At 41.1% G+C, this 12,893-nt stretch overlaps 1 protein-coding gene across 12 annotated transcripts in view; it reads right to left on the bottom strand.

Moving 5' to 3' along the window:
* KALRN (kalirin RhoGEF kinase) overlaps window positions 1-12,893 on the bottom strand; it is a 534,671-nt gene that overhangs the window by 32,315 nt on the left and 489,463 nt on the right. For all 12 annotated transcript variants that reach the window (XR_012044472.1, XR_012044473.1, XM_072875252.1 and 9 more), the window contains 8 exons: window positions 12,392-12,495; window positions 9,851-9,920; window positions 9,183-9,269; window positions 8,304-8,396; window positions 7,174-7,224; window positions 6,749-6,826; window positions 5,645-5,830; window positions 1,864-2,035 (listed from right to left, as the gene is read on the bottom strand). Coding sequence is in view for 10 of the 12 variants with exons in the window: in XM_072875252.1 (XP_072731353.1) it covers window positions 1,864-2,035; window positions 5,645-5,830; window positions 6,749-6,826; window positions 7,174-7,224; window positions 8,304-8,396; window positions 9,183-9,269; window positions 9,851-9,920; window positions 12,392-12,495 (841 nt within the window). In the remaining 2 variants the exon portion in view is untranslated. The remainder of the gene's footprint in view (window positions 1-1,863; window positions 2,036-5,644; window positions 5,831-6,748; window positions 6,827-7,173; window positions 7,225-8,303; window positions 8,397-9,182; window positions 9,270-9,850; window positions 9,921-12,391; window positions 12,496-12,893) is intronic.

Consider the following 12,893-nt stretch of genomic DNA (forward strand, 5'->3'; position numbering starts at 1 on the left):
CTGTAGCTAACTATTAGTGGAACTTATTTTTATTCCAATAAGCCCTCATTCAAAGCCAACTGCATCAACACAAAACCAGCAAGTTTTGGTACCAACTGGTCAAACCGGAGAACTCAGACTGCTCATCTCACCAATCTCTTTAAGGAATCATTTTACAGTGGTTGTGTGAGGCCCTTTCAATTCCAAGTCACGAAAATCCAGTATCAAGTTTTGGAATCACGGGTGAAACACAATTTCCCTTCTCAGCTCAGCCATAGTTTTTGAACTGTCACAAACAGCTTTTGCCTGTAACCCCTTCCCAGTTAACTTTTGAAAAGTAAAACTAAGCTAAATTAAAATTTTAAAAGGACTACAAAACCTCGACGTTGAAGAAAAGGGAACCTTTGTTTTGATGTGAACTGAAAAAGCCTCTTCAGATTTTGCAGCAAAAAATCCACAAAACAGAACACCAAAACCTGAAATCAAAAAAGCTAATAGATTGTGCCAAGCCAAAACATTTTGATTCAAGCAAATAAGATTCCTTATTGAACATGCATTAAGTTTTCAAATATAGAACTCTTTTCTAATATAAGCTCAATTTAAAAAAAAAAAAAAAAAAAAAAAGCTGTTTTGAAATGAATAGTACAAAACAATTTTGGAAGCTTCCAGAGTAATGATTCCCACTTTGTTGCTTACAAACAAAGAGATACTATTTTTAAATTTTTCCTCTAGTCCTGGTTCCCCCTCTTTCCCTCGCCCAATCATGAGCAAGAACAAGTTAAATTGTTAACTGAATTTGATTCCTCTCTGTTTTCAAAATCCACACTTTTCTTGATCATGACTGGTTTTTGGTTGTGTCCGTCCCCGTCCCCCCCCCAACACAGTCTTAATTTGAAATGTTCTTTCAAACCACCCAAAATCTATTCCTAAAGCAAAGCTAACGTTTTGGAAAGGCCCCTGTTCATGCGCAGCTCCCACGGTTCCTAGGAGAAACAAGCCCAGATGTTTCCTTGCCCTCTCTTTCATTTTTTGTTGAAAGCAGCTGCTGCCCTGCAGAGTTTGGACCTGTAAGGGGGTGGATGGCGAGGCAGCCTTTGCCCCACCTCATGTTCTCAGCTTGTAGCACACGGTGACATTGAACAGGAGGTTCCTAGGGATGTGCCTTGCTCTGACTACGTGGCAGATACCATGCAGATACAATGGCAGTGTGGCTTCAACATGGTCTTGGGAAGGGATTAAGTTTCTCAGTGGAATGGAAAGCACCAGGTGATACATCCCTGTAAACCACAGCATTTTTAAAGGATCTTGCACAGAAGTACCACCAAAGGCATGTCATTGACAAAAGGGACTTGAGACCTGAACATGAACGTGACTGATATATGCAGGGCAACTGCTCCGGGACCCACCACCTACTTAATCAAGGAACTGGTAAGCTGCCAAAAACAGTCCACGAGATGCTGCTAACGGAACCAGGTCAGAATGACCTGTGGTCTTTAATGCAAGATGGGGCTCCAGCAGCTTCTCAGGGTGGGCTCCAGGGCCACACAGCAGTTCAGATCAGGCTTGCCCAGCCCTTCTCCCATCCTTCACCTTCCCACCAGGCAGACCTGGCATGCAGGACAGAGACCTCTGTACAGCAGCACTGAGGTGGTCTCTTTTCAAAGACCAGCTGTAAATTGTGAGGACTCTTTCCCATGTGCTCTGCGGATACCACTTGACCCAGTGCTTAATGACAGGCAGACTGGCCTCTAGTTTTCTCTTTGGGATTTTACTTATGAAAAGAAGTTGCTGAATGTTTTTCTCATAGAGGGAACAAAGACATAAAGATTCTAAATCCCATTTCGTGTCACAGTTTGGGAAACAGAGCAAAGACCATGTACATACCATTTAGGAAGTCTCTTTGTGTGTCCAGGACCTGGTTGATGTCCTGTACCCAAGCTTGCTGAATTTCTGGATTAGCTGCCTGTAAAATGACCCTCTCTGATGTTTCCCGGCTCATTAGAGCAAACTTGCAGGGATCGTTGTCCACGTTTTCTTCAATGATAAGGTAGTTCATCTGAAACAAGTCAAGGTAAGCATGCATTACATAGAGCATGAGTTAACATTACTCAAGAATCAGAATGAAATTGTTGTGAAAAGTTCCTGAAAATAATTGAGTCCAATAACAGACTGTCACATCATAATCAGAAGAATTTGCCTCATCTAGATTTAGGCAGATAAATCTTAAGCTTCAATATGATGCTTAATAAAGCTCTGACAGATGTACCAGACATCCGCCTGCCTTGTCTTGAATTACAACTTCTATTTTAAGGTAACATAGACCTGACTAATGTGCTAAAAATTTACTGTAACCTGTGAATAGAGTTAAAATGTTCCTATTAAGATGTTAATAAAGTCTATAATTCCTCCAATCTAAGTAAGTGTTTACATTTCTTATCCTCCACGGGAAAGAAAGTCTCAGTCATTACAGTATTTTAAAAATGGAATGGACCAAGCACAGGGATACACTGAAAAAAACAAAAAGAGTAATTCTCCCCTGATGCTCCAACAGATCTTATTTCTAGCAGATTACACTGTCATCTGTATGCAATCACTTCACTTGACTGTAGTCACAAATACTCTTTCTGGAAATCTCATGGATGGCAATTTCAGCTGCTGTCCTGCCCTTGTGAGGCTTCTGTTTAAAAGTACCCATAACTTTAACTTTTCCTGAGCTACTTATATCTATGATAGTGAACAAGAATAGGTTGGCATAGCCTTTCAAAGAAAGAGAGAGAGAGAGAGTCTTCATGTCAAAAGTAGACAGCTCCAAAGACTCAGGCAATAACGTCCCTCTAGAAGAAGTCTATCTCCAGTTGCTCTGAATATCTGTCAAGGTATGGAGAGATCCAGTCCACATCTGAATACTGTCCAGCATTCAAACTGCAAGATGGAAGGAGTCTCTTCCTTCTCTTCTGGGGCTCCCTGTGAAGTTAGAGGGACAGGCAGGAACTCCTCTGACATGGGGACAAGGAAAGGGACAGACAGTGACCCTGGACAGTGCTCTTCCTCTTGCTCCTCTGGTTGATAGCCAAAGCAAGCAAGTTTATCCTGGTATAACTCCAGGAAAAAGACTTGTAGGTCAGAGTCCCTAACCTCCTATTTGTGTCTCAGGGAGATGCATTTGCCAAGGCTACCCACTTAGGTATTTTGAGAGTCTGAAAGGTGTCCAGCTGAGAAAGTTGCATAAGTTGCTGTCCAACTTATTTACAAGAAGGGATGTGCAATTTCTGAACACTAACTACCTCACTGCATAAAGAAAGAAGGGTTCTTCACTAATGTAGAACATCATGATGAAGCTTCTATCACAGTTTGAGTGTGACAGACCTTGAAGAACAGTATTTGGGAGCCTCATCTCCCTGACAGACCAGAATGGCTGCATTTGAAGTCATATGCACTTCTTACTCTAACGGAGAGACCTCAGTGCTCAGCAGTGGCTGTGACACAGAGGAAAGAACTGGGATCTCCAGTGCTGGCTAGGTCCTTCTGCTGTGTGGGAGGATGGGACCAGCAGGGAAACAGCCTATATCTCTCAGGGAGTGTCTCCCAGAGAACTGGAAAACCATGACTGCAGATGGTATCAAAGCTAGCCAAAGACGGCTAGTCTGTCCTGATAACTGCTGTGAAGATGGCTTCAACCTGCCCAGCAGGATCTTGTCAGCACTCGAACCAAGATCAAAGAAATTTGGTCCCAGCTAACAGTGTAAAGCCTCCTCAAACTCTGGCTCATGAACTCAGACCAGATACAATTTCTGGATGCCCACTTTTATGGCAGGGTTACGAAAGACAGGTGATGAGACAGCCTGTTCATGTGACACCTTTGGACGAAGTGCCTCTCTCCAGGGAATCACCCAGCTCAGGCTGAGGCTCCACTGCAAGGTGAGGATACCCGAGGCGCAGAAAGGTGGGGAATGGTCCTGCTATAGAGAATGGTCCGGCTCCACTGCGGGTCACAGCTCATCTCTGGGAAAGCACGAGAGAAATGCCAAAGCAGCCAGAAGCTGAAGCAGGGGCTGGGAGGCAGGATGTGAGAGCTGCCGGCACACAGACTCCAAGCTGCGGTGGGGGAGACGCACATGGAGCCACGGGGGATCCCACACTTGCTGTAGGCACTCAACAGGAGAACGAGCTGTTTGCCAAATGGAAGAAAAGAAGGACTGGAAAATTATCACACAAAAATTTTAAACTCAGGCAGTGGGAAGAGCATTACTTTCATAGGCTGTTTAACTAGAAAAGCAACTCATACCCTCGAGGCAAGCTAATTTTATTGACATTAGGAGAGATTTATTTTTCTCTCTTTATCTACAATATACAATTCAGGAATTGTTTCCTGCAGATAAAAGCCTCATTGTTATACATACAATAAACTGAAGTAAAAATTATTCATGTCATTTCCATCTCCAACTTTAATAATGATTTAAATCAGCAATAAGATAAAATCAAAGCTGATCATCTAAATCAAGAAGATTGTTTATTTGTACACTTCAGTTTTTTCCTTTTTATCTTACTATTTGGTTGGAAACTATGAAATACACTGACTTGCAAATGGATATAGGCTTTTCAGTAAATGCTGCAGTTTCTGTCAGCCAAGAAGATGCCCTCATTTCAGTAAATATGCTGTTTATCACAGATTTGTTTAGTTATACATGGTTAATATGCATTATTTCACCTGATATTGTTATATCCTATTTCATATTAATTAACGTACCATTTAAAATTTAGAGCAAACACAATGCTTTCTCCCACATCTCTTTTTAACCTGTATCTTTGAAAAGGAAATCAATCCCAGACTGGTTTCTCAGCTTTGAATGATCAAGACATTCAAATGAACCAGTGATTTTGCTCTTTCTGCAGGCACAGCAAAGGCTGTTCCACCAGGAGAGGTGTAGCATTCATTCGCCTTCACTTACCATTTCAGATGTTAACTTTGCATTTGTTAAACAAGCATAAAACCCCTTAAACGAACAAATAAACAAATGAGTATTTTCCCTGGTTACTTTCAGTTTTTACTTTTAGTCCCAGCCCCATAATTTGAAAAGATTATTTTAAACCAAAATTAATTTCTTAAAATTTTCTTTAAGGTTTAGCTTGTTTTATAATTCCTCATGGCTGCATTTGTAGAACTATGTGTGTTTTTGTTTTTGAAATCGTTCTGTCTTCTTGCAACATTCACATTTGTACTGAGAGCCCCCCCCCCCCCCCGATTAGGGAGAGTATTTCCGGTAATGTCACATAGAGGCTTAGTATCGACTTACAGTTTGGCCTAAGATGACTTGGATACTACACCTTCCTCCACCTTTTATGATCATGCTTAAAAGCAATATTGTATACTTCCTTTGACTACTGCAGGCTTTCTAGCAGTATTTGCTAACTCAGAGCTATGAGTGACAGAGGACCTGCCCTGGCTGTGCTCCCTGTAAAAATCACCCAGTAAATTTGGACACCCAGTGGTTTATTTAGAGACAGTCTTAAATGGCTTCTGATCCACTGAAAGGTAAACGCAAATGTTTTCTGCAAATTCTTGTCCACCTATGACAGGATGGACCAGTCTCACAGTATAGAAAACTGGTAAGATTTCCTTACATGACCATCAAACAGAATATGCCTCTCCCTCTGTATTTCTCACCTTTATGCTTTTCTTGAACATGTAGCCTGGCGTTAAAGATCCTTTCCTAAGGAGTTCGCTGAAGATAACTATTTGCTCAAAGAGAAACACCCTACGCTCCTTCGGTCGAGATTGAACTCCAGAATCCTGCTCCGTCACATAGAAGGTGTCCTGCTGCAGCAGCTTGCCTTGAGCTGTCAGCTTGCCCTGAGAAGCAGACAAGGCACCAACGTTACAAACCCCGACCCACCATGATCCCACAAGACAATCTGCTATGTTTCGTGCAGTCCAAGTTTTCCAGGCAGCACTGAATTCATGTGAGGCATATCCCCTCTAAGTTATCAAAGCAGCAATCTTGTCAATCAAGAGCTCAGTTTAAGGAAAATAACAGGTTTTCTTTGTTGTTATTGCCACTGATTGTGCTTATAAAACCAAAAGCAAGAGGTCTCAAGTAGACTGTTTTGTATACTTCATTTCAAACACTGTTCCCATTATGCAGTTTGTTACTGTAGTGCATTGGATTCCCTCTAGTCATGAGCTCTCCATCACCCCCTAAGCCAGTAGTCAATGACACAACACCTCTGAAGATGCAAAAAACCAGGACCTACCTGTTTGCAGGAATGTTACGATGCATAAGACGGTCAGACAAACTTGACCTCATTTTGGAGATAAGACATCTCACCAGAACTGCCAAAGTCTACATTGGCTTAGTTACAAACCACAAGCTGTAACCTGTGGGATTATAACTCACAAGTCCCCTCCTGGATGTTGCTGAACTCCGAGGGAGCTGTTAACACGTTAATGCTATGTGACCTTACTAATAGGCAGAGTAGTCTGGTTCACCACTTGTTTTGCTCTGGCAATAGATATAAGAAGTCTAATTCAAGCTTGCAGAAGCTTTTACAGACCTCACATTTTGAAGAGACAATAGATAGATTGTCACAAGTTTAGAGTGACAAGTATATCAACCCCACCTTCAAAACCTCACCAAAGAACGCAGCTCAGTGCTGGAGAAGAACAAGCACTAGATAAACAGCCTGGAGTACGGCAGACTGTAGAGGCAGTCACAGAAAGATAAAACACCTTTCCTTGCCTGGTTATTATAAGCAGAACGCAAATGCATACCTCAAAGCCTTGGAGGCGACCCAGGTTCATCATATCATTGCAACGTTTCGGTACAAGGCACATTAATTCAACTGCTTTCTGTTAAAGGAAAAGGATGTTGTATTGTTACGAGAGAATCAGAGGGTTCCTAAAAATAAAGTGTCAAATAACGAACTTCAATAGCATGATCACTGCTAGCAGTTATTCATGGTGAGGCCCTCATGCACTGAAGATGTATGGTAATGTCTAAAAGAGGATGATGCACCTACAATGCAGGACTGCACCTTCATCTTTTACTTCTGACTTAAGCTAGAGAGAAATACCACATTTAGAATACCAGTGGGATCTTCAACCATTGTCAAAGGAATACTGGGGTATGTATTCATTCTTCCATATAAAGCAGCATTAGATAACGTAGCACTATTGTCCAGGACGTGGAAACGTACCTCTATATCAGAGCACTCCAAACCAGCTTTTTCACTGTACCTCAGGAAGTCCTGGGGAAAGCAGAAAGGTTTGCATTAAGGCACTTCAGAAAGAGAAAACAAAAGATGCCAGTTTGAAAAAGCATATTCAGCATGTGCTTTTCTGAGAAGGAACTCGCTAATATTAATAAATTCATCTTCAGAGGTTGCTGAACATTATAACCACTTTATAGATACGGAAAAGGGGTGTGGATGGTTGCTGAAAACATCACAGAAAAACAACAAAGCTGGGATTAGCCCTTGGGAATGCTGACTTGGTCCCTGTCTTAAGCCACAAGACCACACACACTTGGAAGATTTTTCTTTTCCTTTTGGCATTTCAGGGAACATGCCGCTGTCTCTTTGCTAGCGTGCAATTACAAAACTGTGGGCTGATGGCAGCCTGCTTGAGACTAGTTCAAAAAAGAGAAGAAATCAGCTCAGAACCCCGGTACTCCTGGAGATTACAGGGTATGGTTCAGACACACCTAATTTTAGACATTAGCTTGAGACCCCTAGGGATGACTTTTCAGAAATGCTGAGTAATTGGCATTGTGGATACAGTCAGCAGAAGCCAGAGTGGTCAGACTCCTTAGGAAAAAAATTGCGGTGCGCTCCCCAAATTTTCACACATCAGAATATTCTGGAAATAACTTTCTCAAGTGAATTTGAAGAGAGAGATTCAGAAACGGAGGCTACAGTTACAATGTGTTTATTAGAATCATACCATTCAGGACAAAAGACAGGCTTTAGTAACACTCCTGTGCATCTCTATTGCAATTTTAGAAAATTGAATGAAAGTTTGTTCTGAAACTTCAGAGGAAGAAAATTCCTATTTGAAGTTTACTCTTCTATAAAAAAATTCCAATAGTAAATGAAAAAAAAAATTTTGATTATCATCAATTGCAAACGACTCCCACAGATGTGGCCCTCCTGCTCTCTGGACATTTTCCATGGGACTCTGTCATTGTATGCCCATGTAGAAGCAGACTCCTCTTTCCTCTTAATTTGATGAAGTTATTCCTCAGTTAAAACTAAGGTTGATTTAAAATAACAGCATCTAATGCAAGATGCAGACTATAGTTTAGTCCAAACTACATCTTTCTACTCACCTTGAGAAGAAGCTGATATTTAGTTATTCTTTGAATGGGTTTGATCAGAAAGTCACTGATGGTTAGCCGCTGGCTTATTTCCTGTTGAACCTCCTAAAAATTGAGGATTAAAAACAATTGCAAACAATCACAGAGTAAGACAGAGAACATGATAAAATGTCTCAGTAGAGACTTATTTCCACAGAAAGTTGGTCTGTTCTTAATCTTTTGTTTGCAAGAGGGAATTTTAGAGGATTTAAAAATCTGGCATATCCTATTTCGGCAAGGACTGGGTAAAAGTCATGACCGAGCTGGAAGGCGTTGGAAAGCACAGGATCCCTTCCCCCTTTGAGCTGACTGAGCAGGGCTGCAAGGTCTGGAGACCGCTCCTTCCACTGCAGCAGGGATTAGCTCACAAACAAGTCCTGCAGCGCATGCCTCATGCCCTTGAGTGAAGCGAAACATCTTTCCCTTCTTAAACAAGCTTCTTTCACATTAATATCTAAATATGTCTAGTCCCAAAGATTTCCTGAAACAGACCAAGTTATTGGGAATTTATATAAGAGGCACCACCCAGCTCCAAAGACTTTTACCTCCTCCCCTGTTTGTAGAATACAGATTTAAAAGTCTTATTTTATTTTGGACAGAAATCAATGCAGTTGTGGCACTCTGAGGGCCACAGACAGTACTGGATTCAATATTTATTAGAAATTAACAATATGAGAAGTTGAAATAAACTAAATAATAACATTTTTTTCCCATAGCAGAGACTTTAGCAGCACGTGCAGTATCAAAATCTTCTAGAGTTTGTTTTAGACAAACCCCTCAGGTTACAGAATAGTCTACTTGACTAGGACTCGCAGCCGTAAGTAGCAGTAATGTACAATAAGCCATGCTTACCTCAAAGTATGCCTCATACTCAGCCACTATATATTCAGATCGTGGCTTGTTTTGGCAATATACCACATACATGTGTAATCGCCGCTCCTGTGAAAGCAAGATGCACAGCAGCCTGGTGAGATATTGTCTACTGTTCTGTTCTGCTATTAAAAGCTGGCAGAAAGTTGCTAAGATGTTCTGCTCGGTCTTCCTTATTTTTTGTTTAATCAAAGATTTAGTTTGCAGAAGTAGGAAAGTAAATTGACAACTGGTTTTGTTCTCCACTTCTGCACCTTAGGCAAGGGGAGGTTTCCATGGGGGTAGCCAGTTAGAGATGATGTCTCCACACCAGTAGGTCTGAAATTTGCTATAAAGTTGTGCTCTGGCTAATGTCACACGAACACATCAATCACAGCAGTTGGCAAGTACCTGCCATAATTATATTTTAGCAGATGTCCTTAGCCACATCAATTTCGCCCCTAAAATAAGAAGTCTGCAAGAAGGCAATGATTAATGCTTTAGTTCAATCCAGCTGCTCACTGAAGATGCATAACTATAGGGCTACTTTATGTTTAAATTAAGTTTAGACATGTAAAAGTATCAAGTTGACACAAGCAGATTTTTCGGAAAGGAGTCATCACACCCTAAATGACAATTATACTAGAGAGTGGTAACAAAATAAAACTTACATGCTTAATAAAAAGCTGTGCTAAACGGTCAGGTTCTTGAAGACATTTTTCCAGTTCAGCCAGGAAAAAGCTGAAAGAAAGGATATCAACATTTCAGAATACTTCTTTAGGTCATCCCAGCAGCAAACTAGTTGTCCTTCAGATATATCGGTGCAATTTTAGCTATAGTATGCAATAATAAATGAAAAGGTAAGCTTGGCTTCAGCCCTTAATGGTGGTATTTCTAAAACATTAGACGAGAGCTGTGAAATATGGAGGTCTTGTCTTGCAAACTATCTGCTCTTCTTTACTATTATAGTGGTTTCAATTTTTAAAAAGTGCCAGTTACTAATTGCAAGAGTTGCTTTCCTTCACTGAGAACTCCCAAAGTAAAACTTTTCCATATACCAAAACTCTTCTGAAAACTCAACTGAAGCTTTACCAGGAGTTCTCAGTTGCATGAGCAGAGTTGGAGTACTGGTCAATGTGAAAGAGATGCAGAAGTTTCTACCTGAATAAACAAATCAACACATTTTTGCTGGTGGAGTTTTGGTATGTTCTGTTTTTCACTGTTTCTCAGTATATTACTGTTAGTAATATACTGTAATTCGTAATAGTAATAGTAATTCATAAACACAGTCTCTATCTTGACCTGCAGCCGTGGGGAGGTCATTCATTCTAGCTTGAACGCCCTTACCAAGAATATACTGGGATGTCTAAAAGTGAGGTAAAAGCAGCTAAACCAAACTTTAGAAATACTGGTAGGTTTTTCTAACTGGTAGGCAAATCCTGACAATCTCCCTTTCCATGATCTTCCTCTTTTTCACTGCAGGATTTCTGTCTCAACTGCCTCCATGGATTTGCTACAGTAGCCAGATTTGGTGAGAGGCCATGCCCGCAATGGTTGGGTCCCAAGAAATCCCAGAACCTCAAAAAAAGATGCACATTGGACAGCTGTCCCAACTAAAAATCGCTATCACTACCATCAGATATAGCTACTTCCATAACTCAATCCTCTATAAATGTTAAATTAATCTGCATTTAAATAGACTTCTTGACCCAGATATACAGAGCTAAAAATAGGGAATCCCTCCCTATGTGTTACAGAAAACTCCTATCATCACACTTAAACAATGAATGGCACTGGTAAAAACACTCTGTTCCTGGTATCAACTTAATATATGGTGAAGCTTTTTCTGACATTTTTTTTTGTGCTCACAAGGGCATCTGTCAGAACATAAGGACAAGCCCAGGCTGTGAGATAAGCACCTGTGGGACACATGATGGGAAGGACACTGTGTTTCCTGACTGAGGGAAATGTCCAGAGCTGAAGGAAGATCCAGCTCGGTGTCCATTGCTCAAGTCTGCACATGCATGCTCAAATTCTAGTTAGCTGGAGCTGTAGAGTATTTCTGAGGGGCAGAGTTGAAATGATGACCATATTGTCCATAAGCAAGACATTGCTGTTCATAAAGTTAAAGCAGAAATGGCCCAGGGTTTGCAATAAGCCTCGTATTTCCAGCAGCTTTTCAAAATCTACTTGTGATGAGTAAGATTTTCAAGGAACAGAGTTCCTAACTCAGAGTCAAAAGCATCAACTAGGCCATGTCAACAAGCATGCCAGGGCTTTCATGTGAGAAGGATCTTGAAGGTATTTGCATTTTATCACCCTATTAGCCAAATACTACTGGTATGGTCAGCCTTTGTGATCCTACCAGCTGCATGTGAAGATGTTCATGTTGCTGAGAACCACAAGATACAGGAAGGAAACCGTGACTTTCCAGCATTGCTACTGCTCATCAGTGGGATGAATTGAGCCTACAGCTGTGACACAAGAAACAATTATGGCAGCCTCAGTAGCTTTTCTGAGGATCCAGCAAGTACCCCACAAGCAGCAAGTCTCTGGGAGTCATGATGGGACTGCTTATGTGCAGTAGGTCAGGAGCTGTGGACGGACCACAGTGATATCTCCCATTGAGCCTCTCATTGTGGCTCCCCAACAAGGAGTGGCAGAGCTGTTGGCAGCACAGCACTGACACAGAGCAGACTCTCTTGTGTGCAACGTTTCTCTCACTCTGACCAGCACTCCTGGCATGGTGTTTGAGCCAGCATAAGGCTGTATCTGCGATCAGAGACAGCATGACAAACACCCTCCCGTGAAGCCAGGCAGTGCAAAGCTATAGCCCACCAAAGTTCTTTTTCACTGGGAAAAATTATTTTATGTAAGACTGATGCTCTGCATCATGCAGTTGTGCCGTTTCTGGCTGGATAGACAAAGCCCTGTATCAGGATCTAGTGTATTGTGAAACTGTGGCTAAAAGTACATGAATTAGAACATGTTCTCAGGATTCAAGGTAGCCATGATTTGTGAGGTTATTAAGCAGCACTTACAAACCAACAGAGACCATTTAAAGTGAGGCAGCGTCCTTTGGAAGTTCAGTCCTGAATGACCTGCTGATGTTCAATTAAAAGCAGCTTAGACATAGAGACACATATACCCCAAATCCTTTATGGACGAGCAGTTAGAAAGGTGCTTAAAAAGGAACTAAACCAAAAACTTACTCTTTGTGCCAGTCATAGATCTGGTGAATATTGCCAAATACAATCTTGTCTTTCCCTTTCATATCTTCAGAAACTCCTTTTTCTTCTATCCTCTTCATGAAGCCCTTTAGGATTAATGATCAGAGATTAGCAAAGTGTTCATTTGAAGGGGGAGCATAATTACACTTTTTTTTTTTCAAAGAAGCAGAAGTTTAACGTCAGGATCTGTTACACTGAAAACACTTAAAATACCTTTTGTACAATTTAAAACCAGAAACCCATCTAGATACTTTAAATTGCAGTTTGCTTAAAAGAAAACTTTAAAGGGTTTATTCCGAATATCTACAATACTTATGCAAACTGTTATTAGATGTCATTGAAGTGACAAGTACAATTAGAAGATAAAAGTTAAGCAAAAGTAGTTTATCAAGCTCTTGGCTTCTCTGGTAAGAGGAAGAAGGCAGACTCTGTACAGAGTTCTTCCATTCACCACCCTCAGTATTTTGTGGGAGCACAAAGCCAA

The sequence above is a fragment of the Ciconia boyciana genome, chromosome 10 (assembly GCF_034638445.1).
Source record: "Ciconia boyciana chromosome 10, ASM3463844v1, whole genome shotgun sequence".
In the NCBI taxonomy this organism is placed as follows: domain Eukaryota; kingdom Metazoa; phylum Chordata; class Aves; order Ciconiiformes; family Ciconiidae; genus Ciconia; species Ciconia boyciana.